This window comes from Ambystoma mexicanum, chromosome 7p (genome assembly GCF_040938575.1).
Source record: "Ambystoma mexicanum isolate Mex_15411 chromosome 7p, UKY_AmexF1_1, whole genome shotgun sequence".
In the NCBI taxonomy this organism is placed as follows: Eukaryota; Metazoa; Chordata; class Amphibia; order Caudata; family Ambystomatidae; genus Ambystoma; species Ambystoma mexicanum.
Window position 1 is genome coordinate 600,177,386 of NC_090939.1, and position 27,851 is coordinate 600,205,236.

At 48.5% G+C, this 27,851-nt stretch overlaps 1 protein-coding gene across 4 annotated transcripts in view; it reads right to left on the minus strand.

The window, feature by feature from the left end:
• Positions 1-27,851, minus strand: part of HERC2 (HECT and RLD domain containing E3 ubiquitin protein ligase 2) — a 2,956,340-nt gene that overhangs the window by 2,134,710 nt on the left and 793,779 nt on the right. For all 4 annotated transcript variants that reach the window (XM_069636605.1, XM_069636607.1, XM_069636603.1 and 1 more), the window contains exons 24-25: positions 11,960-12,130; positions 11,760-11,863 (exon numbers count right to left, since the gene is read on the minus strand). In XM_069636605.1, coding sequence (XP_069492706.1) covers positions 11,760-11,863; positions 11,960-12,130 — 275 coding nt within the window. The remainder of the gene's footprint in view (positions 1-11,759; positions 11,864-11,959; positions 12,131-27,851) is intronic.

Below are 27,851 nucleotides of genomic sequence, written 5' to 3' on the forward strand. Positions count from 1 at the left end.
AGGACTCAGACAATCAGGATTCCGCCCCAAACACGGCACTGAGACCGCCCTGATTGACCTTAAGACACAGATGGACAACATTAAAGACAATGGTAAACTAGCCCTCCTTCTCCTCCTTGACTTATCGGCCGCCTTCGACCTGGTCAACCACGACATCCTCTGCAAACATCTATCCTCAGCAGCCAAATTTTCAGATAACGCCAACGCATGGATCCATTCCTTCCTTAACAACAGATCCATGAGAGTCTTCGCACCCACAGCCTCTGCCATCCCAGCCCCAGTCACTTGCGGTGTCCCCCAGGGCTCCTGCGTCTCCCCCACTCTATACAATGTATTCACGAAACCCCTCTTTGACATACTGGACCGTTTGGGTGTCATCTACACCAACTACGCAGATGACACCCAAATACTGATCCCTTTAACAGGCGACTACTCCACCGACCTCACTGCTCTCAACAACATTTATTCCATTATCCAAGAATGGATGGCCAAGCATGGCCTATGCCTTAATGACGACAAGACCGAGCTTCTTCTCCTAGGTTCCCAACCCAGACTTAATAAACTCGACAAACTCTATCAAGCATTCACTATAGACGGCAATAACATCATCGTCTCTAACAGCGTCAAAACCCTAGGAATCTACCTCGACTCCTCCCTCACACTGACAAGACAGATCAATTCCATCTCATCAGCCACTGCTTACACTTGTAAACTTATCAATGCCAGCAGACCTTACCTCTCACCATCCAACTGCATCACCTTAGCCAGAGCGCTAGTCCTTTCCAAAGTTGACTACTGCAATGCGCTATACTTGGGAACCAGTCAGAAAAACATCAACAAACTACAAGTCATACAAAACAACGCCTTGCGAGCAGCCCTGAACATACCCAAACATGAACACATCTCGGACGCCAGACGCACCTGCCATTGGCTATCCATACCACAAAGAATTGAATATAAAACCATCTCACTCACACACAAGTGCCTAGCTAACCAAGCACCCAGATACCTATCCGACAACCTCAAGCACCACACCCCAGCGCGCCCTACCAGATCAGCTCAAACACACTGCTTAAATATCCCAAGATTTAAGCTCCAAAAAGCAGGTGGTTCCAGCTTCCCCGTGCTTGCCTCCAAACTTTGGAATTCACTTCCACTCGAGCTGAGATCAGAACCGTCCTTTCACAGATTTAGACACAACACCAAAACTTGGCTTCTATCCAAAGAAACTGCCTAGCCCTACCGCACTAGCATGCACCAAGACTGTAAATTTGTAAATATGTAATCGATTTGTACATTTCTGCTGCATTATTCTTGTTGTATTCATTATTCTTGTTGTATTCATCGCAAGCGCCTGGATGCCCTAGGGCCAGGCGGCGCTATTGTTAGGGAGAATTCTCTGTTTAGGCTGAATTTCCCTACCTAGTGAGTCCCCCAGCAGCTTTGCTGGATTTCTAGGGTTTCTTTTTTTTCCTGCCAAGAGTGAGACTCTTTTACCCTCACTCTTGGACATGTTGAAGTGTGTTTTCTTGGTTAAACCTTGTGTTGAATGGGCTATGGGGTCTTTTACTCCATAGGGCCTCATGTATTTTTGTGATGTGGGTTACACAGCACCCTCTGTGCCGTGACCCAGGGGTGTCCTAGGGACTCCCCAACATAGACTCCATACCCTGGGACTGACTACTGTCTCCCAGGGCATGTAAAGTCACCAAAGACTTTGCTAGTCTTGAATCCTGAACAGAACCAGTACAAACCATCATATTGTGGACGTACTGGCTGGGGCAATTCGATTGCCCCAGGGTCTGTTAGTCGAGGGGGCACGTCTCCGTCCCCCCTGATCGAGTTTTGGCTGGTGGCAGTGGAAACTACTTTTTATATTCGACCGCGAATATTTCCCTATGGGATTTCCCATTGTTTTAGGCTAACACATTTAATTATTTATTTACGGTAGCCTTAAACACACCGCCGGTTTATATATTTATTCTTATAACTCCGGTTGGGACTTTTTGCCAAAACTTGATTCTAAAATGGCGTTGGCGTTCGCCTCTGTAACTCTGACCCAAAGTGGAGCCCTTTGTTCCACTTTTGGCGGGCTTCTCCACAGAAGCCCTCCAAAGTGGTGCCACTCTGTCTGGGGTACTTAGGAGGGGTGGAGGGGGATTTAGGCACCCTGGACTGAGTTACCTTGGTAACTCAAGTCGCACTCCGTCCTGATTGGCCCAAGTGGTGAGCCGGCCGGCTCACCACTTAGCATGTTTGAGTGACAGCTAGGCTGGGTGAATGGGGGTTTGCTGCATAAAAGCAGGGCTTTGGGGACTGGAACTTCAGAAGTCGCCACAGGACCAAGAATCCGACGAGGGAAGAGCTGAGCCGACCTGCTTCGACGACACCACCCGGTGGAGCCCTGCTGAACCGTCTCACCACTTTTCCCGACGACCGAGGAGAACTCTTAACAGAGTGGCTCCTTCCCTTGACTGGTGGGGACAACCAGTTTTCACCTTCTTTTCGCTTCTCGAGGTATCTCGTGGCCGCCTTGCCAGTGCCAAGCACCCCGGCAACCGGAACCCCACCACTTTTACCCCAACCACGAAAGTCGGTACAACCCTTTAACCGGAGGACTCCGCGGCTGGTTTCTTCCCGGGCAGTGCAACGACCCTCTTCTTCTGCTCTTCAGCGAGAACTTCTTCTCCCCTGACCGACGTCGAGCCTTGCTGCCACTGCCTGGAACAACTGCCACCGCTGGAGGATCCTTTCCGCTTAAGGTACCGTGTTCCGCCTGGCTTCCCTTGCCACCGACTGTACGGGGTAGATTTAGCCCCCGGCTTTCGAACCTGGGAGTGCCTGGAACACCCTGGCTAAACTTTCTAAGCCACTCTAAACTCTTTCTAACTCTTTGCAAAACTTTGAATCCCTAATAACAGTGTGATCTTGGGCACATTTTCACTCCGGCTACTCTAAGAGTGGGCCCTGCCTAGTGACTTTTGCTCACCTGTGACTTTGTGCTTCTTTGAGCCTATTGCAAGTGTTCTGGACCTTAGAGTGGTGTGTTTAACCCATTTCTGTTTCTTTTTATCCCCTTTCTTGAACCTACTAGAGTGTCATCTAACGTTAAGCGCTCACCTCTGTTTTAATTATGTGGTGTTAACCTAGAGTTGTCTAGATAGGAGTAAGGGTTGAAACTGCTTTCATTATAACTGTGTTTGAAGTGTTTTTACTATATTTTGCTAGAGTGATTTCAACTTATGTGTGTTTAATAAATAAATAACTATATACTTTTGAAACCAAGCTCTGGTCAGTGTTTGCTTGTGCTATTGTATTTGAGTACCTATTGTGTATACTTTACATACTGCCTAACTCTTCTTGAGGGAAGTCTGACTGCTCAGCCACAGCTACCAGGTAAATCTGGGTGGTGCGGACTGCTACCAAGTGGGTTTACTGCTATACCTGTAGTCTTAAATCTTTTGCAGTGTTCCCTAAGGGAACTGCACAGGTTTCTGCCTAACAGCTATACAAATAATAAACTAAACTAAAGTTTCAGCTCGATTCAGAAGGCCATGCAAAGCACGATGGCTTGAGGTCCCAGGGTATTGCAGCCCCGCAAGGTTGCAGCACAATGTGGGATGGCTCAAAATGCAGGTCTTCTTGAGTCCAGTGGATCTCACCAGGCTCTGGGTCGTCGTTTTTATAGTCCCCAGGTCGCTTGGAAGGAAGGCTAACCACAGACTCCGGTTACACAGCAGGCTCTCCAGTCGCTGGAAATCGTCTCCCCTGCATGTTTTAATCTTCAGATTCAGGTCCAGTGGTCGACTACCTCTTCAGCTTCCAGGATCAAACTTTTATGCAGGAACCCATCCAATGAAACAGACATGCAACATTCATACTTGGGGGTTTGCACTCCTTTCAGGAAAGCCAACCTCCCAGTTGAAACTGGATTCTCAGAGTGAGGCTGGAAGACGAAAGGGCTGCAGAGTCTTGGACTCCTCCCTCACTTCCTGCCTTCACAGACACTCTGGAGCCTGGGCAGGCTTGACCGCGGTCTCTGGAAAAAAGATAAAAATCACACAAAGGACTTTTCCATCCTCGAGGGCAAGGGAAAGACCAAGAAGGGACAAGAAGCACAGAAATGGCAAAAAAAGAGAGGGGCCATTTTGGAAAAATGGGCACCGTGGGTGCGTTTACCGCAGCTGTGAAAACAGCCCGAGGTAAATGTGCACCGAATTTGTAAAAAAGCTCACTGCCACCAGTCATTTAAGGTAAGCGCTTGTCCCTGTAACAGAATTGTTACGGTGCTAATGAGAAAGGGGATACATTGCATCTCCCCAGCACTCAACATAAGGTGGTGTGTGCTGGTTTTCACCCAACAAAATGTAGAAGGGATAGAAATAACCTCTCTACCCTTGCAAACTGTAGTTCTCAAGGTTTGCCAGAGAAAGTAAAAGGGGAGCCCTAAGAGCAATCCTGTAACAATAAAAAGGTATATATCAAAAGTTGTCAAAGAGGATAACATTAAAAGGACACTGGAGAGTCTTAAAAATGACACCCGGGGGCGTGGCCAACAGCGCGATGGGAAAGACGTAGGTCTCCGTCGCTCCCGCAACCGCCGCAGTAATCCTGTCAAAACCGCCTGTTGCCGCCAACTACGGGGTGTAAAAATAACGCCTACTTACAGCGGATATCATCGTGCCCATCTGGACCGTTGAACGGAAGAAATCGGCTGACGAGTGCGAAGCAAAGCCCGGGAGAAGTTTGGCGCGTGGCCAACTGGAGTGCTCCCAAGATGGCCGCCTGGGTGCAGCGACGGTCTGGAGTGGCGCTGTCTCGACCCTCGCTGAGTCTCCTCTGAATCCTGCACGGAGGAACGTTTCTTCCCCCCCCCCCCCCCCCCCCCGAGGGCTGCTCCGACCGGCCGCTGGCACAGCGGGACTCGGAAACCGGCGACGCCATGCAATAGCTGAAACAGTGCAGATCCACCAAGGATTCCCCACGTAGCTCCAAATCCCTTCCTCGAGGAGACGTCGACCTGCTGGGAACTGCCTGACATGGGGCGCCTCACAACTCATGCGCCATGCCAGACTGGTAGTCACAACCTACCCCCCTCTGACGGAAGTAGAGGGGCCACAACACCCTCATTATCTGCCTGCACCCTCGGAGATCCCAACAGCAATATAGCCATAGAACCACGGCTGCCAGGCCAGGCTGAGACCATGGGCAAAGAAAAGACGAGGAAGTCCACTATGCAGAACAGGATTGAGCAATACATTGTTCCTTCGTCACAGATTGGGGATCCTCCACAGCAACACTTTGAGGACACGGACACTGAACACACGCTTTCCCTCAAGGATGTTATGGCCGCCATTGCGGACTCCCGCTCATCCATGGAGCAAAAGATAGACCGAATAAGCCTAGATGTCTCCCTCCTCAGACACGATCTGCAGAAATTGTCCGCACGCACTGGGGAAGCGGAGCAGTGCATTTCAACAACGGAGGACGGCCTCCACAATGTGCAACACCAACTCCACTGAGTCTCGGCTACACTCAAGACCCTGGAAGCCAGGGTAGAGGAGAGCGAAGGAAGGTCCAGGCGGAACAATGTCCGCATTTTTGGTATCCCTGAGAAAGAAGAGGGACCCTCCATGGAACTCTTCCTTGAACAACTACTGACAGACCTGTTCGACCTACAGTCTTTTTCAAAATTCTTCTCCATTGAGAGGGCGCACCTTATGCCTGCAGGCAGGCCAACGCCCGGCGCCCCTCCACGCACTGTAATAGCGAGATTTCTGAACTATCGGGATCGAGATGCCCTGCTACAGCTCGCCAGAACCAAAGGCACGATCACCTTTAATGGGTCCAGACTGGCCTTCTTTACCGACTATACGAAGGAGGTACAGAAGGCGAGACAATCCTTTGGGAAGCTTAAAAAGCAACTGCAGTCGCTTGGAGTCAAATACGGACTGCTCTTTCCCGCCCAACTGAAAATTTACCATAAAGGGACAACGGTCCACTTTGATGACCCCAGTGAGGATTGGCACTGGGCGGAGCAGCACATTGAGGGGGACTGGTCCACACCCCGAAGCAACAGGAATGGAAACCCCAGGCCGCCATCGGACCGTCGCCGCAGGCCAGACCAACCACTGCTAGCGGACCCACCAATAAATGGGGGAGACAAACTCCCGCCGTGACTTTTGTCCTGGGATCAACCTCCTGGCAGGAGCGTAACCCTCTTATGGTTGATACCGTAGCTGGGTCTTGTGGCTCATATTTAAAATGCGGTAAGCGGGAGGATGCTACTCTCCCATCGGGGCTTTTAAGGGGGAAGGAAACACAACAAACCCCCTAACCCCCCCCCCCCTCAAGTTTTCATAGTTTAACTTTAACAAGGGAAGTTAACGCCGACACTCTACCTCTTGATTGTCAGCAATGTTTGGGCGGCAGGTACTTTGTGTTGGGCAGGAGTATAGGGTGGGGGTGGGAGGGGTTTATTGGGAAGAATGTATTAGTTACCCCGGGTTCAGCCTTCCCCGGTACTTATCAGGGGATGGTTTGGATCCTGGCCAGTTGGGACCACACCACACAAGCAGCACCTCAACTGCCAATCCTTATACATCTTGCACCATACCGACATGCACCGCACGCACCGCCTGCCCGGCCCTCCGACAGCCCTGTTAGATGCCAACTGACCAGTCTCATCCACTAATGACCACACGCCCCAAATCCCTTAGGGTCCTCACCTGGAATGTGAACGGGCTGGGCTCCACGATTAAAAAGCGCCTGGTCAAGCAACAACTCTCCAGGCACTCTCCCGATGTAGCCCTGTTTACTGAAACTCACCTTGCTGAGACACAATGCAAGTTTTTTCTTCGAAACCAATTATAGGACCACTTACCACGCGGGATACTCCATGGGATCCAGAGGCACTCTTATTCTTATACACAAACGTGTCCCGTTTGCCCTGCAGGCCCTAGAACAAGACCCTCGAGGACGATTTGAAATGGCACTGGGGACACTTTGGGGGGATACATTTGGATTGGCCTCGATCTACTCCCCGCCTGGACTGGGGCAGGAACTACTTAATGACCTGACCAGCCTTATGGGCAAACATCAGCCTGATAAGTGGTTCTTCGGTGGGGACTTTAACGATGTCGTGTGTAACACCTTAGACCGCTCCCACCTTAGACAACGCAATCCGCACCTCCCCACGAAACTGTCCAATTTTGTGTCTCTGATGTATGGCGGGAACTGCACCTCGGGACCAGGGGTTATTCGTTTCACTCCGGGGCACACGCCTCCCTCTCCAGGCTTGATTGCCTATTCGTACCTCACACGGATCTCTATAAGATCCTCTCGGCGGGCCTTCTCCCCCGAGGAATCTCGGATCACTCACCCCTGTTGGTGGTGTCACGATTGCAGGGACTGAACCCCCCCTAGAACGTGGCGGCTGAACACCTATTATCTGGGCCTCCCGGAACTCGTTGAGCACCTCACGGAAGTCTCGACGGAATACTTTGAGAATAATACCAGCGATAACGACCCAATAGTGTTATGGGAGGCCTACAAGACCGTGCTGCGCGGGGAAATAATCTCCTGGATGGCGGGTAGGAGGAGGCAGAGGCTCCGGAAGATAACTGAGGCGGAAACGGAGGTAACTCGCCGAGAAAACGAACACACTCTTAATCCTACCCCACAGACCCACATGTCCCTTAAACGTGCCACTGAATGCCTCCGAAACCTAATGCTAGATAATGCCAAACAGGCCCACTGGGAAACCAAAGCTAGGGTATACGAGCTGGGGGATAAAGCGGGGAAAATGCTGGCGTGGCTAGAGAAGAGAGATGAGGGGCAGCGCTGTGTCCGGGAGATTATCACCCCGCAGGGTGAGACATGCCGGTCGGATGTTGAGATAGCGGAGGCCTTTGCCCGATTTTATGCTACACTATACCAAGCCCCTACTCTACCCCTGGATCCGTCCCTCCAGGACGGCGTGGAAATCCCCACTCTGTCGATTCAACAAAGGGAGATGCTGGGCTCCGAGCTTTTGGAGGCTGAAATATTAGAAGCCCTTGGACAACTGCAGCCCGGGAAAACCCCGGGCTCGCACGGGTTCCCGGTTGAAACCTGGCAGGAGCTTGGAGGTAACAACACAGCACCTCCCCTGCATCAGATGTTGTTGGCCGCCTGAGACAGAGGTTCCCTCCCAGATGGTCTGTGTAGAGTGACCATAGTGGTCATCCCCAAACCTGACAAGCCCCAGGAGCAATGCGCCTCCTATAGGCCAATTTCACTCATCAACGGAGAAGCCAAAGTCCTGGCCAAACTCTTAGCCAATCGGCTCCAACTGGTAGCGGACACGCTTATACACCCCGATCAGTGTGGCTTTATGCCCCGCAAATCCACCCGAATGAACTTGCGCCGACTCCATCTGGCTATAGATTTTGAAAAGGCATTTGATTCAATCCGATGGGACAGCCTCTGGGAAATCATGACCCGTATGGGGTTCGGAGAGATCTTTCTAGGGTGGGTTAAACTGTTATATACTAACATTCAAGCAGAAGTTAAGGTGAATGGGTGGACCTCCCATTCCTTCCCTCTGGGCAGAGGCACGCGACAAGGGTGCCCTCTCTCCCCCCTCCTCTTCGCCCTTGCGATTGAACCGCTAGCATTGTGGCTTCGCCAAAGCAGGGCATGGACGGGATTCAGATGGCCCGAGGGACACGAGGACCGTGTCTCTCTCTATGCTGATGACCTCTTGCTATACCTGGCCGAGCCGGCCCGGAGCTGCCCCACAGTAACCCAGATGCTCATCACTTGCGGGGAATTTAGCGGGTTAAGAATTAACTGGAGGAAATCGGTACTTTTCCCAGTGAAAGGGGGTGAGCGGGTCGACTCCACGAGATGTCCGTACCGGTTTGATACACAGGGCTTTAAATACCTGGAGTTATGGATAACATCTGATCTAACCAAATATGTAACGCACAACCTCCATCCGATTGTGGACAGGTTCGCTAGGGACGTCCACCACTGGAAACTCCTCCCTCTGACCCTTATGGGGCGTGCCGCACTCTTCAAAATGATGTCACTTCCAAGATTCTTATATGTCCTGCAGAACGCCCCACTCACGATCCCCACCCCCGAATTTACCCGCACCAAAACCCTTCTTAGAGAACTCATATGGGGGGGTGGTCAGTCACGCGTGGCATTAACCACTCTGCAGAGGTCGGTCTGGGAGGGAGGGATTGGTGTTCCCCGCCTCCAAACCTACTACTGGGCCTCACAACTAGCGATAGTTAATGACCTGCTTCATGGGGATAGTGCACTGCCTCACATCCGGGCTGACGTGGAACCTATGCAGGGAACAGACCCATTGCAGATACTATACCAGCCCCCAAGGAGACCGCCCCTGCCCACAATCGAGACTCACGTCACCACTATCTGGAGACAGGCACATATGTTCGTTGGGTGGGGAAATAAAATAACTGCAGCGCAACCTCTATGGCGAAACAGTAATCTCTAAGAAATTGGGAAACTTGAACCATGGCCGCGATGGGTGAGGGCGGGGATCGTGAAGGTTGGAGATATCCTCAAGGACGGGAAATTGAAATCGTTTGAGGACATGCAATGCAAATTCCAACTGCCCACAACGGAACGATATCATTTTATGCGGCTGACACATGCCCTGCGGACCTATATACCTTCGGATGGCACGGTCCCTGACTATACACCGATAGAACGCAATATGATCCCCGCGCACATCCCTAGTAAATGCACATCCATTTTATACAACGCCGTCACATCCTTCGCAACCCCCCGAGTTATCGAGACTAAAAACCAGGTGGGAAAGAGATGTGGGGGTGATGGATCCAGAGGATTGGATCCAGGTCCTAATGCATCCGCGAGAGGTGGCCATCTCCTCTAGGCTGAGACTTGTACAGCTCAAAATCCTCCATAGAGTATATTACCCTCGAACTGCACTATATGGTTGGAAGAGGGCAACAAATCCAAACTGTCTCCGCTGTGGGGAGGAGGAGGGCACCTTCCATCATATCCTGTGGTCATGCCCCCGGATCCGCACCTACTGGATGGCCTGTTGCGCGGAACTGTCCAGGGCACTCACCTGCACCATTGAGCTTGATCCGAAAGTTCTAATCTTGGGCGTACCTGACACATCTGACTTTAATAAATGGGAAAAACTGTCATTGAACAATGCAGCGGCCCTGATGAAGCGCAACATTGCGCAAAAATGGGGTGTGCCCGAACCCCCCCGACACTTGAACAATGGATACTTGACATGGACTCGTGTGCCATGATGGAGCACCGGGTTTACGGCGCACGAGGATGCCCGACCAAGGCATCCAAGATATGAGGGAAATGGGAAGAGACTGGACCTTGACACCTGACTCAATGGCGATCATAATGGAAGTGGATGGTTGGGGGAACCGAGGGCGAGCGGACCATGGTGGATTGTGTTACTGAATACATCATGTGTACTTGCAGCTGATGGTGCTGGCTTGGAGTGCTTCTAAAACATCTAATTTTGTGTACTTTACCTTATGGGTGTTCTGTTACCACCCCCTTGTCTTGTGGTTGTTTTGTTTATGTCAGAAAACACAATACAAATGTTTTATCCAAAAATAAATGACACCCATAAAAAGAGTAAAAGGATCTGTGAGTGAGTGTGGAAAAAGGTTCCCACTCACTGGGGTATAGGGGAAAATAATCTACCAGTCCAGAAAAAAGTTCTTGAGTTATCACAAGTGAGGTACATTTAGCACTAAATTTAAAATCTTGCGCAACACCCACCCATCTTCTCCCCCCAAGCCCATCCATCCATCCATCCATCCATCCCTACCACCCACATTATCTATCTCTCCATCCAACACCTTAATTTTGCAGGTTGTCCATCCATCCGGCCATCCATCCATCCATTTCTAGGTCCCCTCCATCCCACCAGCCATACCACCATCCATCCCCTCCCCATCCATCCATCCATCCCTTTAGTCTACATCTACCCATCCATTTATCCCTCCGACCTTACCATTTATCAATCCATCCCTCATTCATTTATCCAACTCTCGATTTGGCCATTTATCCACCCGTCCCCTCCATTTGATCACCCATTCATCTGTCCATTAATTGGTCCACCTGTCCTGTTCCTCCATCTACCTGTCCCGTTTGTCTGTCCCTCCCTCAGTACATCTATCAATCTATACCTTCATATATCCTTTCACCCATTAATTTACCCCTCAGTCGATCCATCCACCCATTTATCGATCTATTGCACAAGGCCTCCACTCTTATACAGGGAAGAACATAAAAGAATAAGGGAGTGCACTGTGGGGGCTGGGTCAGGGTGAGTGGGCCACTCAAGAGGAGGCACTAGCCAGATCCAAGTTCCACATCAGAGTTGTAGGCTATCCTCAGCAGTGAGGCTAACCAACCAATTGCCTACACAGTTGCAAGAAGGACTTTCCAAGGGGAGCACAAGCAAACCTACATCATGTTCCAGACCATTTAGTTCCACGTTAAAAAGTCCTGGTTTATTATTTTGTCCCACACTGTACAGGTTACCTAATACAATTGCAGTGAATCTCAACTTATTGGTATTGTCTGGTCATTCGATCCCAGTCACCTACCCTACAGACAGGTCACGGTCCGATCAAGGACGTGATTCGTCTATAAAAAGGACACCTTTGGTTTATGTACAGATTAGTAAAGGCAAATATTCTACAAATAAATGGATATAACTATGAATGAGTGTTCTTTACCTCCACATACTGGCCAACACAGAAAGCATGCATAGACTCTCTGGTGTCTTCAAACTGCAGAGCAGCTTCCAATGCAACAATGGGATCCTCCCCTGCAAACTGAGCTGTAGCACAGGGACATGAAAGAGTAGCGTTAACATGATCAAAACTAAGGAGAACAAATATTGGGTTTCAATGCCATGCTTTGAAGTGTCACTCACCAAGTATACTGTTACCAGTTAAAGATTGCGTCTGGAAGTCTTTTATATCATAAACCTTTGCATCTATCACAGTCCAGTAGCCCCCATCTTTGTTGTGATTCTCCAAATCTGCTTTACGAATCAGTGTTACCTCTTCATTATTTCTCGTGCTCTGCCCTGCAAAGAAAGAACCTGGGCGAGAATTTGAAGAACACAAAATAAAATGAAATGCTTTCTTGTGCCTGCATGCAAAAGACCCTTAATAGTCTTCTTCCAACCATATTAATAACATTTGAAGCATTGAACAGAGTTGCATATGGCCTTCAGTGACTTAGGATTTACCACTTTACAGTGAAAAAACTACACATCTACAACTATCAAGATTTCAACAGACAGCCAACGGCTAAAATATTACATTCACTAACCATATAATAGAGGAAGGTTTGTACTCCACCCGGAATTTTACACTACAAGTTTTGCAACCAATTTGTGCCAGAGAGACTGGAGATAACATTACAAAGACCAGTAGAAATACATTTTTTCTGTGATGGCAGATTCAAAGGGCAACATTTAAAAGCTAGACAACATGAGAATGGGTAAAAAGATTTTTGGCTCCAAAAATCAAGAAATATCAGAGAAAAGGGTAAGGGAAACAGTCAAGAAAGTAATACAAGTCATGAAATGGAGGCAACTATGGAGAAGGGGAAGGTGAAGATAGTATGGTGAAAAAGATAGGTTGGAAGAAGACTTTAAAAAATAAGTTTCACTTGACACTATACCCACCAATGATATCAAATAAAGTAGGAAGTTGCCATTGTAGAGGCCCACCCTTTGCAGCCTCAAAGGTAGATCTGTGAGGTCATGGAACCATTTTTTAAGAGACAAAGCATCAAAAGGGGTTTGCTGAAATGATCATTTCAGTGTTTTTACGGCAACAGCGGGTGGACCTTAAACCAGTTTGCAGTGCTAGATTTGAAATTTGTTGTAGCAGAGACAAAAAACAGTTCATGGAGAAGACGAGGCAGACAAAGTTTTCAGTCACACACACACACACACACACACACACACACACACACACACACACACACACACACACACACACACACACGGGTCCAGTCGCTCAAGATAAAGGGTGATGAGGGTTACACCAGCATTGAAAACCAAGTTCGGTCTTGGTAACTTAAGACATAATGTTCAGGTGTTTGTTGGTGTAGGATTAGAAAGCCCAACCTGTAATTGTTAGGCAATGGTTTCATCAAGTTACTCCTGCCTCTATTAGGGGAGTTTTCTTAAAGTCCACTTTGTAGGTAGACTTCATAAAACTATTCCAATGGTTTGTAGATCCCCAACTCTTAGTATCAGTCTGTACTACTCATGGAACCTTGGTAGAGTGACACAGCAATCAGGCTTTTCATAAGAGGAAATGTGAGCTCTAGGTAAGCACACTAAACCTAGTTAGTAATGCACATCAAATAAACACTTCATTTATATTAAAATATACATTTATTATATTTACACACAAGATATGCTTTAAGATACTTAATACAATTAAACAAAACACTTATGAATACTTTAGAATAATTTTCAAAGATCACTGCTTAGTTTGTAGTAGCTTGTGGTTACAATTGTTACAGCTTTTAACAGTAATGACAATTAGGAGAGATATGGTAAGTGCATTTTGTGGGATATATTGACCCACTCAACGGCATTGCCCCACATCACTATGCTGCATTTGCGCAAGAACCAGCAACCTGGCTGAGCTGGCGCCTGTGAGCACCAGGACCTCAACTGCGTTTTGGCAGCAACAAAAAGATGGCTGCACCATCCTGCCTAGCACTCTTCAGGCATGTTGGAACAAGGGGACACATTGAAAAAGTATGCCAGTGTGTTCTGAAACATATAAATGTAATCAAGTGAAAAAGCAGTGTTGCGTTGCTGCAAAAGCCAAAATCCCCTTCAAAATGAAACATTTTCACCCTTTCAAAATGCTGTTTTAATGCTAATTCCATCTGTTCAGTTTGAAACCACTGTGATTAAAAAGGCCCTGTCATGCCCAGGATATTTCACTGTGCTTCACCAAAACCAGGCATGATTCCTGAGTGACAGGCCCAGTCAAACCAACTCTCAAGAGAAATCAATAAGCAACTTTACTTTTACTTGCACGGGAACACAAGTTTATTTCTTTCTAAAAAGTATTCAGGCTCAGCAGTTCAAAGTGACTAACTCTCTGAGCCAGGTCAAGTGCAAATGTATCTATGCTTTAGATAAAACTCTGCATTCAAGGAAATGACTACAGCTGGAAAGGCAGTATGGGCATCTGAGGGAGCTGCCAAACCGAATTTAAAGAAAGAAATGCTATCAGTTTTTAACACATGTGGAAAAATGGACCTTGCTGACTGAAGAAAAAATTGGCCTGTTTAAAAATAAATTGTGAATGAAAGCCTGCTTACTTAGCAATGTAAAGAGATTATGTTAGTGGTGATAATACACACATAGGCTATCTTCTTTCACAGGTTTGTTTTAATTCAGGACCCAAAATAAGAAATTAAAGAGTTTGAAACACACGGGCTGGATTTGCAAGATCTTAGAAAAACCAGTCATTCCAGTTGCCAGCCATGAAACTTCCCCAGGAAAGGGAGATACACCATAAATCCAGGACACGTAAGTGATAATTGCCAGCTTGAAAAACTTTGAATGGTCCAGGACAAAGAAAGTTCACACGCTCATCAGACATTCGTCTATGCTCCAGGCTGGGACAATAGAAGTCCTGGGACACTAACCTGTCAAGCGTAAGGGGCAATAAAACCTTAAATTAAGATGAGAACCCCCCCCCCACTTTACCTTGAAGGAAATGACAGTTGGTTGCAGTGGGAAGAAGGAACAAAAATGATCTAGTGACAATGGACTGCCTTTTGGTGCCAAAGACTATTATTAAAGAAACTTTAAGCCTTTTAATCTGTGCAGCAAGAATTAGTAAACATGTAAAAAGTTCGCAGTTTCAAATATAATTGTATGGGCTTTCTTTTAAAACTTGGTAGAACTCATTGCCGCATGGGGAACACAAGTTACAAAATATTACAGATTACAAGGAAAGTATTAATGTTGCAAACATAAAATTTTGTACATACATCCCTGGGGATAATTCTCATCTGTGTACAAAGGTATGGAATTTTAGGCCAAATCTTTCATGTGTAAAATTACCAAAATGTATCAGAAAGGTGAAACAAGGTCCCACAGACCTGAGGATTAGACTGATCTGTGCTGCACATAACATGTAACCTGTGTGTATAATTTGCCAAGAGATTGCAAGTGTACAAATGTACATTTTTGGCAAAATCAGGTTTTCAGTAAAGTAAATGTGGGAGTTTTTGGACGTTGTAAAACTCACCTCATAAACCTGACATCATTCCCTTGGAAATCCAACCAGTTGAGAGCAAGGCGGAGTAGTTTAGGGGCGTGCATAGTTAACCCTGCCCAGCCTATACTTTGATGATGTCATTTTGCACTATATATATATAAGGGTCCCTGACAACATTCAACACACCCACACACACACACTCTTACTGATTTTCCTGCACCGGCGTCTTGTTCCTATTCCATCTATCCAGACTCCAAATACAAGGCCAAGCATTGCTGACCCCATTCCCAGCAAGGCCTCAAATATAAAAAAACACTAATTTCCCATTAACCAGGAGAAAACTGTGGTACTTTTGGCATCCTGATCCAGCTTGGCTTGCTGTCACTCACTGCATGCTGCTGCAATCCTGCTACCCCGATGACATATTATCCAGTGACCAGAATCGCCAGTCCAGAAGTGCTACCCAGTAACCAGTCCCTGCCCAGCTGATCCTGTCCCGCTGATTTTGTCCGGCTGCCCTTTGTTAGACCAGATACGTGTGATGGCCAGAACCGCTGACTGTCTAGAATCCAAAAACTAAAAACTGGACTGTGAGTATCAATAGGATCCATAGAAAACCATAGCATACCTTGCCTTGTCCTTAGTTTCTCTCTCCAAGTCATCCTATCCTTATCCTGATAACTTGTAATATTGTCAGAATTATTCTTGAAACCCTGCCTTTGATTTCTCGTGCTAGCGCCATCTCTGTAGTAATTCTGCCTTGTGTAAATCTATTCATCCTATTTCGAGTGATTGGACTGGTTCCGCCAGGGCGGGCACTGGGGAGCTAGGGTTGAATTCGCGAATCAACCCTGGAGCTTACTGTGCCCCTCTTTGGTAGACTAGCCTGAATGCTCTAGTGTAGAGTAAAACTGTTCTTGTCAAAACTGATTTCCTTTCCTTCTTCACCGCTCCACTTTACTCAAAACGCACCTCACTCTAGCTTGCATAACTCACTCAATTTACCCGCTAGAGACCTAATTTCACTTCCATAGTGTATCTATGAACTATAGATACACCCCAACACAAAAGCTGCACTCTAAATCAGTGTATTTCACCAGTTTTTATTAAAAACCGTTTGGGTAATTTCAGGCGGGAATTGCAAGTTTGCAAAATTTTCAACGTGTCATTTGCTGCAACATGTTTTAAAACCTGCCACTCATTTTTGAACTGTATGCTCTTGCTAATCCATTGCTTGGGATTGTTTGCACCTTTACATTGTTGCTTTAGTGAAGAATTGTATTTGTTTCAAGGTTTTTGCACACATCTATTATTTTATTCATCCATTTCCGAGTGTCATTTTTAGCATTGCCAGGTTTTAAAAGCCGTTTTTCTCTCTTGTTTGGAGAGGGAAGGTCGGATTTCAATTCCGTTTTCCATTTCTCATTCCTGATTACCTGCTGCTTCTGTTTATCTATGTAGAATTTGTGGGCTGAGGGAACATTGCCGGGGGAAATTCTAACTTGACTGCTATCTTGCCTAAAATCAACAAGTGCTCCTACTCCCTGGTGTTTTGTAGATGTGTCAATAAAAGGTTAAACTAGTGCATTGCTTACATTCCTATTGTTATTATCACCCCATTGGTGATCGCTGACCCATATTAAACATTGTATGATTTATTTTAAGTTTCAAATAAATAAATATTACATTTTATCAACCAGCCTGGTTCATGGTCCTTTGTGACCCTGGGTATTTGAAAAGGGGGTGTGATATGAGTGGTGTACCATCTCAATATTGAATCTAACATAAAAACACAGGCATTTCTATTGTGCACAGCTTATTAGGCCGACACTAAGGTGTGCATCGCCTGATTGAAATCCTTAACAATTTACTCTGCAAAACCACACAAGATAATGACTTTTAGGTAGGAAAATAGTTGGTGTAATACTTGCAAGGTTTAAGGTTATAGAGGCAGTTTTCATCAAAATGCAACCCTAGCTAAAGGCAGTTGAGAGGTCTCAAAGTCTTGATAAGCAGCAGAACAACAAAAAACTCCTGTGGATACAACCAAAGTTGGAGACTCTGTTAAAGGACTCGCTAAAGGGACACGAGCAGCGGCTTGGGTCAGAGGTAAGAGGGGGGTTGCCCTGGATACCTCTATGTGCACTGCAAAGTTCTGGAGCGACTTTTCGGATTAGGGTAAGCAAAATATTTTTCCCACAGTATCTTTGGTTTGAAGACATTTTCGTGGCTGGATTCTCTTTGATGTGGCAGCGCTGGACCGACCTCCAGATTCCATGGTCTGGTGACAAAAGGCAGGACAATGGACGGGCTCTCTGAGCAGCAGTCTCGAGGGAGGACCTCTGGCACGGATTTCAGCAACTTCTCTGGTCACGCTGCATTTTCTTTTGCCTTTTCTGCAGCACCAAAGGACACTAATCGACTGGTCAATCATTTTCGGTTCCTGCACTCTGCTGAGGGGACTTGGACGGGTCGGATTGGGTCTCTGGAGGTTCACCTGGAGCTAGGCAAAGACTTGAACGGATTCAGCCTTTACACGACAATGCACTTGAATGGGTCAGGAGGTCTCCTGCGATGTCACAGGACCTTGGGAGATGGCTTCTGATGAAAGTTCGTCTTGGGACTGGTTGTTCCCACCAGTCAAAGGGAAGGTGTCGTCCTCTTCGGAGTTCCTCTGTCGCACAGAAACCAGGGTCACGATAGCGTGGTTTCTTCAGGGTGTTGCAAAGGGTCTGCAGGCGTCTCTGGTCGTAGTCTTCGGTTACTTCAGTTTCCAGTGGTCGACTTGACTTTAACCTCAGGAACCTTACCTTTTATCAGTTTTAGCACACACTCCTCTGCAATCTCTCTCAGCAGTTTACAAAAGGGGCGGGTGTCGCTCCAATCAGGACAGCCAAACCAACAGCGGGAGCTGGTTCCATTCAGGCACTCAGGCAGACACAGAGCACTGGAGTGAAATAAGACTCCCCCATTTCCTGCCTGCCCAGACACACTGGAGCCTAGGTGGGGACACCCAAGGGTTCCAGCCAAAGGCAAAACACACACAGGCCTCCCCTCCCAGAATGGTTGAAGAGGGGCTGACAAAGACCAACCACGCTAGTAATGGCGAAAAAAAAAGGAGGCACAAAGTTAGTACTTCTGTGCCCCTATTGTGCACTACCAAGGCTATGGACAAAGACTGCGGTAGAGAATTACACAATAGTTGGTAGAACACATCCACTGCCACTAGCCATAACTGGGTGATTGTCTATGGGACTAAAAAAATCACAGGGGCAAAGAGAAGGGGGATAGAAGACTATAAAAGTTTAGGAGAGATACTAAGTATCTCTCTGTCCTAAAGAAGTCTAGTTACTCTAGGATAAAGAAAAAGAATCTCAAAGGAGGACCCTAAGAGTCCTCAGCAACACTACCCATAAGGAGCAGTGTGCTGCAATAGTAAAATACAGATGCCTTAAAGAGATATGGAAGAAATACACTCCATGGGGAAGGTAAAACCTAGAACATAGTTCCAAAAGACAGAGCCCATAAAAATGAATGGGTGGAAAAAAGCTCCACTCATTCAGGATTTCAGAAAGGGGCCCAGACGTCCATCAAAAGTGCTGGGGGTCTCACTAGGAGGGGGGGATGAAGCATAAAAATGATAAATCTCCCTAACACTGTGGACGCACAACTCTGACCCTAGGGGAAAAGGGACGACATTCTCTAATTTGTCACAGTACAATATGCTCTGATGTGTTACGATCCACCAGAGCGCTAATTATTCGTAATATAGTAATTATATGTGAGACTTTGTAATAAAACTCTCTATTACCCAGTTGTTAATATGGATTTTCAGAACCAGCTCTGGGAGAGGGTTTTGAGGGGACACCATGTTAGCAAACAGGAAAAGACACTTTGCCAAACTCTGTCAATGTAGTGTAGCTGAGCAGTGAGACAGACTTCAGGAGATATGAGGGCAGTGAAATGGTACAATGACCCATTAAGGGCACTCCAAAAAAATCAAATTATACGACAAGTATAAAAATACACAGTTGCACAGCTTCAACACAGTAATCAAATTAAATTGTAGACAAGAAGTACTATTAAATAAATACTATGAACATGTATACATTTACAGCTGGTGATATCACTAGAGCAGGGGTCTGCAACCTGTGGATCTCCAAATGTTTGTCACTACAAATCCCATGACTCATCCCCACTAAATATGCAGGCTCGGGCCGAAAAGAATTTTAGTCCAAAACAACTGGGGAGCCAAAGGTTGCAGACCTCTGCACTAGAGCCACAATGTACTTTTGGAAACTGTTAGAAATGATTAAGCAATCAAAAATAAAAACTGATCTTTCTCTAGCAAGGCTCCCCTTCTTGGTAGAGAGCAGCTCCTGCAAAAGGACGGATGTTGGGCCACAATCTGGAAAAATACAAAGTTCCAAGCAGAAACTAAGAACTTGAATCAATGTACAAGAGGTGTCCTGGATGGAGCTGGTCATCGCACTAGATAGTTCCAGGAAACTACTGAATGCTCCAGAGGACACGATCTTCGTGCAGGGGTCTGGACTGGTTGGTGCCACTAGCCCAAGTGCCTAAGCTCCGAGTCTCTGTGGTCTTCAGTGGCATGCAACTCTTTGTAGGGGCCTTATCTCCAAATGACGATCTGAAGAACAGCTGCAGGACGACTCTTTTTCACATTTAATTTTATTGAAGAATACAACATAATAAATTAAGCTATGGACTGGTTAACGGGCAGTGCCCACAGCCCCACACGAGCACCTTAAACAACTTCCCAGTAATTTCTGGGGGGTTGTTCACTCTTCCATTTAGTCGCAATGCATGCCCTAGCAGCCAACAGTAAGGCTGCTGCTGTTGTTTTGGGGAGAGCAAAATACTCTCCCTCTCCCTCCTCCTCCAACCCATTCAGGGCCAGCATGGAGGATATTTACCTATACCGCCTAGGTCTTTAATCCACCCAAGGACCTCATCCTAGAAAAAAACTGAACCCTCGGGCATCCCCACCACATATACCAGTAATCGTCTCTTCACAGCCCCCTCCAGCATGTGGGATTTGCAGTTGGGAACATTTTCGACAGTCTAAACCAGATCGAATTGCCACCTATGGAGGAGCTTAACAGAGCGCAGTCTGTACTGGCAGGAGAGTGATGTCTTGGATACCCCTCTGCACAATCTACTATATAGGGCTTGGTCCATCTCCATCCAAAGTCTCGTGCTCACCGACATTTCAGGTTCTCAGTGGACCAACCTCCAGCCCCAACCAAGGCCTGTACATTGCAGCCATCAGGCCTCATTTCAGTACCCCTGTCCACTAGTGTTTCGAAGGGGGTAAGAACTCGAATTATCTTTTCCCTGTCGCTCGTCGCCGTGAGGGCATCTTTTAGCTGTAGGAATGAGAATACTGAAAGTTTGCCTATGCCCAAGGCCTCCTCTAGGTCCATTAGATTGATGAACGCCCCCCCCCCCCTGAAGAGCTGCCCTATCCTCTCAACTCCAGCCTCGAGCCATTTCTGAAATCTTGCGTGATTTGGTATTGCGTCCCTCACTCCCGGTACCCAGAGGTGGCCCAGGGGCGAAGGCCATGTGGTAATCCCCTTCATATCTGCGCTTTGTCTCCAGATGTCCCATATGGTCCCCAGAATAGGATGCTCATGAATTCTGTGTGGAAGTGTGTTCCTCGGCATCCACAACCATTCCCCAACCGTAGCAGGGTGCAGGAGAGGTTGTCCAAGGCCAGCCATTGTTGGTTCATTTGAGACCTGAGGTGGGGTATTAAGATTCTGAATTGGGCTGCCTCTCCCTCTCTCCCTGGGTAAAATCAGGGACAGCCCTAGGAATTCTCATCTTTCTCCCCTGCCAGAGGAACCTTAGGAGGGCCCCCTGTATCTCCCGGAAGAACGCATCAGGAATCCTGATGGGAAGCATTTGGCATAGGTACAGAGTCCTTGGGAGGACCACCATTTTCATAGCATTGAGAGGACCCAACCATGAAATCGTTGGCTTTTGCCAGTTTGGCAGGTGCGCATGTATTTTAGTCATGAGTGGAGGGTAATTGGCTTCAGAGTTCCGAGGTCCCTCGTGAGATTAATGCCTAAGTATTTCAGCGTATCCAATTTGACCTACAACCCAAGTGTTGTAAACCTCCCAATTTCCCTGTACCTCCTCCCATCTAGTGGGAAAAGAATAGATTTGGATCCGTTAATTTTTAGCCCCGCCATAGAACCATAGTGCTCAATCAATTGGAGCACTGCTCGTATGGAGTATAGGGGTTCCCTTATATGTAACAGGTAATCTCCGTATAAGGCGACTTTGTAGTCCACCCACCCTGCCCCCACCGAAATTCCCACCACCCCGGGTCATCTCTGATCTTCTAGGCGAGGGGTTCTATTGACAGGGCATACAGCATTGGAAAGACGGGACACCCCTGTCTAGTTTCTCTCCCAAGTGAGAACCAGCATGAGTACCCACCGTTTACCATGACCGAAGCCGTTTGAGATGCGTATACTGCCATTATCCCCTCGGAGAAGCCTTTGCCCCATTCCAAATTTCACCAGGACTGCCCCAAGAAAACCCCACTCCACCTGATCAAACGTCTTCTCAGCATCAACTGAGAGAAGGGAGGGGTCCCCCTCTGTCCCTTGGGATGCGTTTATCAAGTGTAGGGTTTTCCTCATTGTATCCACCCCTGCCGCCCCTTAATAAGCCCCACTTGATCCGAGTGGATTAACCTCGGCATGTACCTGTTAGGCAGAAACCTGTGCAGTTCCCTTAGGGACCACTACAAAAAGTTGACTACAGGTGTTAGCAGTAAGCCCAAATGGTAGCAGTCTGAACCACCCAGATTTACCTGGTAGCTGTGGCTGAGCAGTCAGACTTCTCTCAAGAAGAGTTAGGCAGTATATAGAGTATACACATTAGGTACAAAAATACAGTAGCACAAGCAAACACTGACCAGAGCTTTGGTATAAAAGTATATAATTATTTAACAACACACTTGTAAAAATACACTGGCACTAATATGTCAAGCAAGTTCAAACACAGTCACTAGAAATATATACACCTCCCTGATTAAATTATTCGACAAATCTAAGTTAAGACACCACTTATTTGCAAAACGGAGGTAAGCGCGTAACCTTAAATGGCACTCCAATAATTCAGTTTAAAAAGGGAGAGAAAAGGCAGAAATAGGAAAACACACAATACCAACACTTTTAAAGAACCACAGCAAGTCAAGAAAGGCAGGGTCTACTGTAGAGCAAAAGGTTCATAGGCCAGGCCCACTCTTGGAGAGAGCAAGGCGGAATTTGCCCAAGATCACACAGTTGAAGTACTCTTTAAAAGTCTTTGCAGATAGTTCAAAAAGAAGTTTGATCAGTTCAGAAAGGTAATGTTAACGGGTCCGAGATCACCCCAGGATAAAGAGTCAAGGATTTACGGGACACCTTCAACAGTCTGTTACAAGGGAGACCATGCGGGACACAGTACCTGAAATGGCGAGAAAGCTCCAGCGGGGGCAGTTGATCCTGGCAGCGGGTGCAAGTTGGTGCTTCATCCAGGGGAAGAGAAGATCTCGACGTGGAGGAAAGCTGGAGGTCGTTGCACTGCCAGGGAAGAAAGCAGCCGCGGAGTTTACCGGTTAAAAGGTACTACCCTTTTATTCGCGGTAGTGGTGAAGCGTGGCTATCCGGCCGCCGGGGTGCTTGGCACGGGCGATTCGACCACAAGACGATCCAGGAAGGCGAAAAAGGCGAACTGGTTAACCACCAGCTCAAAAGAAGAAGACTCTCCAGGAAGAAGATCTTCTCTGTCGTTGGGAAGTGGTGAGTTCGGTTCAGCAGGGCTCCATCCACCGGTGGTGTCGTCGTTGCAGGTCGGCTCAGCCTCTCCCTCTTCGGATTCTTTAGGTCCTGTGGCGACTTCTGAAGTTTGTCCCCAAAGACCTGCTTTTATGCAGAAAACCCCCATTCAACAGTCCTAGCTGTCACTCAAACATGCTAAGTGGTGAGCCGGGCGGCTCACCACTGAGCCAATCACACAAGAGTGCGACTTGAGTTGCCAAGGCAATTCAGTCCAGGGTGCCTATTCCCCCCCTACCACACATCCTGTAGACCCAGAGTGGCACCACTTTTGGAGGCTTCTGTGCAGAAGCCCGCCAAAAGTGGAACAAAGGGCTCGACTTGGGTTGCAGTTACAGAGGCGAACACAAACGCCATTTTAAAACCGAGTCCTGGCAAAAAGACCCAACCGGGGAATAAATATTAAATAACCCAGCGGTATCTTTAACATTGCACCAAAAAAATGGTGCATTTAAAATGAATGGGAAAATCCCATAGGAAATATTCTGGTGGAATATTTTGCGTGGTAACCACTGCCACCAGCCAGAAACTCGAAAAGGGGGGACTGGGCAGTGTCCCCTTGAAAAACAGACCCAGGGGCAATCGAATTACCCCTACCAGTACTTCCACAATATGATGGTTTGTACTGGTTCTGTTCACAATTTAAGACTAGTAAAGTCAATGGTGACTTTACATGCCCTGGGAGACAGTAGTCAGTCCCAGGGTATGGAATCTATGTTTGGGGGCCACTATGACACCCCTGTGTTACTGCACTGAGGGTGCTGTGTAACACCAAAAACACATGAAGCCCTATGGAGTAAAAGACCCCATAGCCCATAAAACACATTACAAAGTCAAAGGACATTCTCACTTCATGCCTAAGAGTGGGAGAAAAAGAGTCTCACTCTTAGCAGGAGAAAAAAAATGAAACCCCAAAAATCCAGCAAAGCTGCTGGGGGACTCGCTAGGTTTGGGAAATTAGCCTATACAGAGAATTCTCCCTAACAGTACCCCTCCAGTCTTGTGGTTATCACCCTGGCATAAAGTTTGGCATCAATATTGAGAAGGGAGATCAGGCGATAGGCCGCATACCCACCCACACCCCCCGCCCGCCCCCAGTAGCCCTACGCACCTTGTGTATCACTGTAATGAGAGCCTTAGAGAAGGATTCCAGAGCATGACCCTTGTTGAGTATTGTGCCCGTCTGTCTGAAGTAAGCTGGTGATGTCATGTGGTATGTTGATGTGTGAATGTGAGTATGCTGACATGAAGGTTCTGTAGTCAGACAGTTGGCCCTCCCCTGCCTGGGTGATGGGTTGCCAGTGTTTACTTGTCCTTATAAGGAACAAGTTACTTACCTGTAACTGTTGTTCTCCAGCATGGGTCTGGCATGGATTCACACGCTCATGAATATTCCCCGTCAGGCTGGGAATCCTTGGTAAAGAAAAAAATCAGTATCAGTTTAGTTTCTGATCTGTCTTTCGTAGTAGTAACCAATCACTGATCTCTGCGTCATACTGACCACAGCCAATGACTGCCCTCTCCCCAAGCCCCGCCTCTGGCAGCCATCTTCAGATTTGGTAGCACGTGAAGTGGCAGTATGACCAAATGAAGAGCCGCAGAGGGGTAGGCGGGAGGGTTCGCATGTGAATCCATGCCAGACCCATGCTGGAGAACAACAGTTACAGGTAAGTAACTTGTTCCTTCTCCAGCATGGGGTCTGGCATGGATTCACATGCTCATGAACAAAGAATACATAGCAGTACACACATGCACAACCACGGGAGGTGGCAAAGGCTCAACATTAAGCAATACAACAACTCAACATTAAGCATCTCTTACCTCCTCACCAGGCTCACCTTAAGCGAACAGGTTGCGCAGCACTGCTTGGCCGACCCTGGACTCCTCCCTGGAATCCCGATCGACGCAGTAGAATCTCGTGAAGGTGTGCGTCGACCTCCACATAGCAGCCCTGCAGATGTCCGGCAGGGGCACACTAGATAGGAACGCCGTAGTAGCAGCGATCGCTCTGGTCGAATGGGCTCTCGGACGGCCTGGCAGCGGTCGGTTAGCCAACCAGTGGCAGTGCATGATGCAGCCGGAGAGCCATCTGGAAATAGAAGACTTCGAGAGAGCCTTCCCTTGATTCACAGGTCCAAAGTTCACAAACAGCTGTGATGTCCTCCGAAAACTCTTCGTGCGGTCCACGTAGAACTTCAGCGCTCTAGCCACATCCAGCGAGTGCAAAGTCCTCTCGGCCGGCGACGAAGGAGACGGGAAGAAAACAAGTAACACCAGGGGCTCGTTAAGATGGAAGTCCGACGGCACCTTGGGCATAAAGGAGGGGTGCGTCCTAAGCACCACCCTCGAAGCATGGAAAGTCAAGTACGGTGCTTTGCAGAATAGGGCCTGGATCTCTCCCACTCGTCGTGCAGAGGTAATGGCCACCAGGAATGCAGTCTTCCACGACACAAACTTCATCGGTGCGGAGTGCATCGGCTCGAATGGGGGCCCCATGAGCCTAGTCAGCACCACGTTAAGTTCCCACGCCGGGGCCTTCACCGGCGGGAAAGACCGGAACAGTCCTTTCATAAACTCTTTCACCAGTCGATGGGACCACAGGGACGTCCGTCCTGTGGTTCTGGTATATCTGGAGATCGCCGCCAGATGAATCTTAATGGAGGCATGGGCTAGCCCAGCCTTTGCCAGCGATAGCAGGTACGGCAGCACCTGAGGGGCCATAATCCGTAGGGGGTTGATCTTCTGTGCTAGGCATCAGATAGAGAACATCTTCCACTTGTGACCGTAGCATTTGAGAGTCGAGGACGCCCTGGCCTTTGCAAGAACCTCTCTGCAGTCGGCCGGTATATCGTACCTTCCAAACTCTAGCGCTGCAAGAGCCAAGCCTGCAGGTTCAGCGACGCTGGGTCGTGGTGGAAGATGGCGCCTCCTTCTCTGGAGAGAAGATCCGCGTCCGCCGACAGCTTGATGGATGGGGACGTTGACAAGTCCAGAAGGTCCGGGAACCAGATCTGCCTCGGCCACGCCGGTGAGACGAGGATCATCCTGCACCGGGACCTCTTGAGCTGGTTGATGAGTCGAATGCAGCAACGGCAACGGAGGGAACGCATACAGGTATAGGCCGTCCCAGGGGAACGAGAATGCATCGCCCATGCTTCTCGGCTGGGGAAACCTGCTGGCGAACCTCTGGCACTTCGAGTTCGTCGCTGTTGCGAACAGGTCGATTTGGGGTTTGCCCCATCGTCGGAAGAGTTGATCCACCTGATCCTGGTGCAGCTCCCACTCGTGACACGCGCGCAGCTCCCTGCTGAGCGAGTCGGCGATGGTGTTTCTTCCTCCTGCCAGGTGGAAGGGAACCAGGGACATCCCCTGGGCGATCGCCCAGTGCCAGAGATCCTGTGCCTCCTTGGATAGGGCTGGGGATCTGGTACCTCCCTGCTTCCGTATGTAAAACATTGTCGTGGTGTTGTCCGTGAAGATCCGCACCACCTTGCACTTGAGCGACGGGAGGAACGATTTGAGAGCCCAGAACACGGCTTGGAGTTCCAGGATGTTGATGTGCAGGAGCTTCTCCTCCGGGAGCCAGACGCCTCTTGCGTGGAGATCTCCGGTGTGGGCGCCCCAACCTTCCAGGGAAGCGTCCGTCGTCACCGTCTCCTGGTACGCCGGCGTCTGAAAGTCCTTGCCCGACGTGAGGTGCGCTCGAACGCCCCACCACTGAATCGCCCGCCGGAACACCTCGTTGAGGGGGACCCTGTCTTCGAAGGTGCCAGTCGCTTGCGTCCAACGGGCGTCGAGAAATTCTTGAAGAGGGCGCATCCGTAGTCTGCATAGGCGCACCAGGTAGATGCAAGAGGACATCATCCCCAGGAGGGACTTGATGGACCTCACCCTGGCCACGTCCGTGGCTAGCAGGCGCTGCACTTTGCCCAGAATGGTCTTCGTCAATTCTTCCGACGGTGCCGCCAGGCGCCTCAATGTATCGAGCTTCGCTCCCAGAAACAGGGCCACCTGCGACGGCACCAGGTGGGACTTTGGGTAATTTATGGCGAATCCCAGGTCTGTGAGTAGCTGGACGGTCCTCGCAGTGTGTTCAACGGCGAGTTCCCTCGTCCTTGAGCGGATGAGCCAGTCGTCCAGGTAGGGGTAGACGTGAATCCCCTGCAGGCGCAGCCGCGCCGCCACAGGTGCTAGGCACTTGGTAAAGACCCTGGGGGCCGACTTCAATCCGAACGGCAGTGCTCTGAATTGGTAGTGGCATCCTTGGACGACGAACCTGAGGAACTTTCGGTGACTTCGGAGGATGGGAACGTGGAAGTATGCATCCTCCAGGTCCAGCGACGATAGAAAGTCGTCTTCCTCCAGCTGTCCCAGCACGTGCTGGAGGGTGACCATCCTGAACTTCTGTGACCTGATGTATTTGTTAAAACGACGAAGGTCCAGGATGGGGCGCCAGCCGCCCGTCTTCTTCCTGACGAGAAAGTACCTTGAGTACACCCCGGAGCCCCGGAGCCTCTTCGGGACAGGCTCGATGGCGCCTTTCCTGAGCATCGCCCGTACTTCCAACAGCAGTTGCGGGACGTGATTTTCCTTCCTGGCCACAGGTGGAACGTGAGGGCACTTCTTCAGGAATTCAATAGAGTGTCCTCTTGCCAGGGTATCCAGCACCCAACGATCGGTGGAGATGGACTTC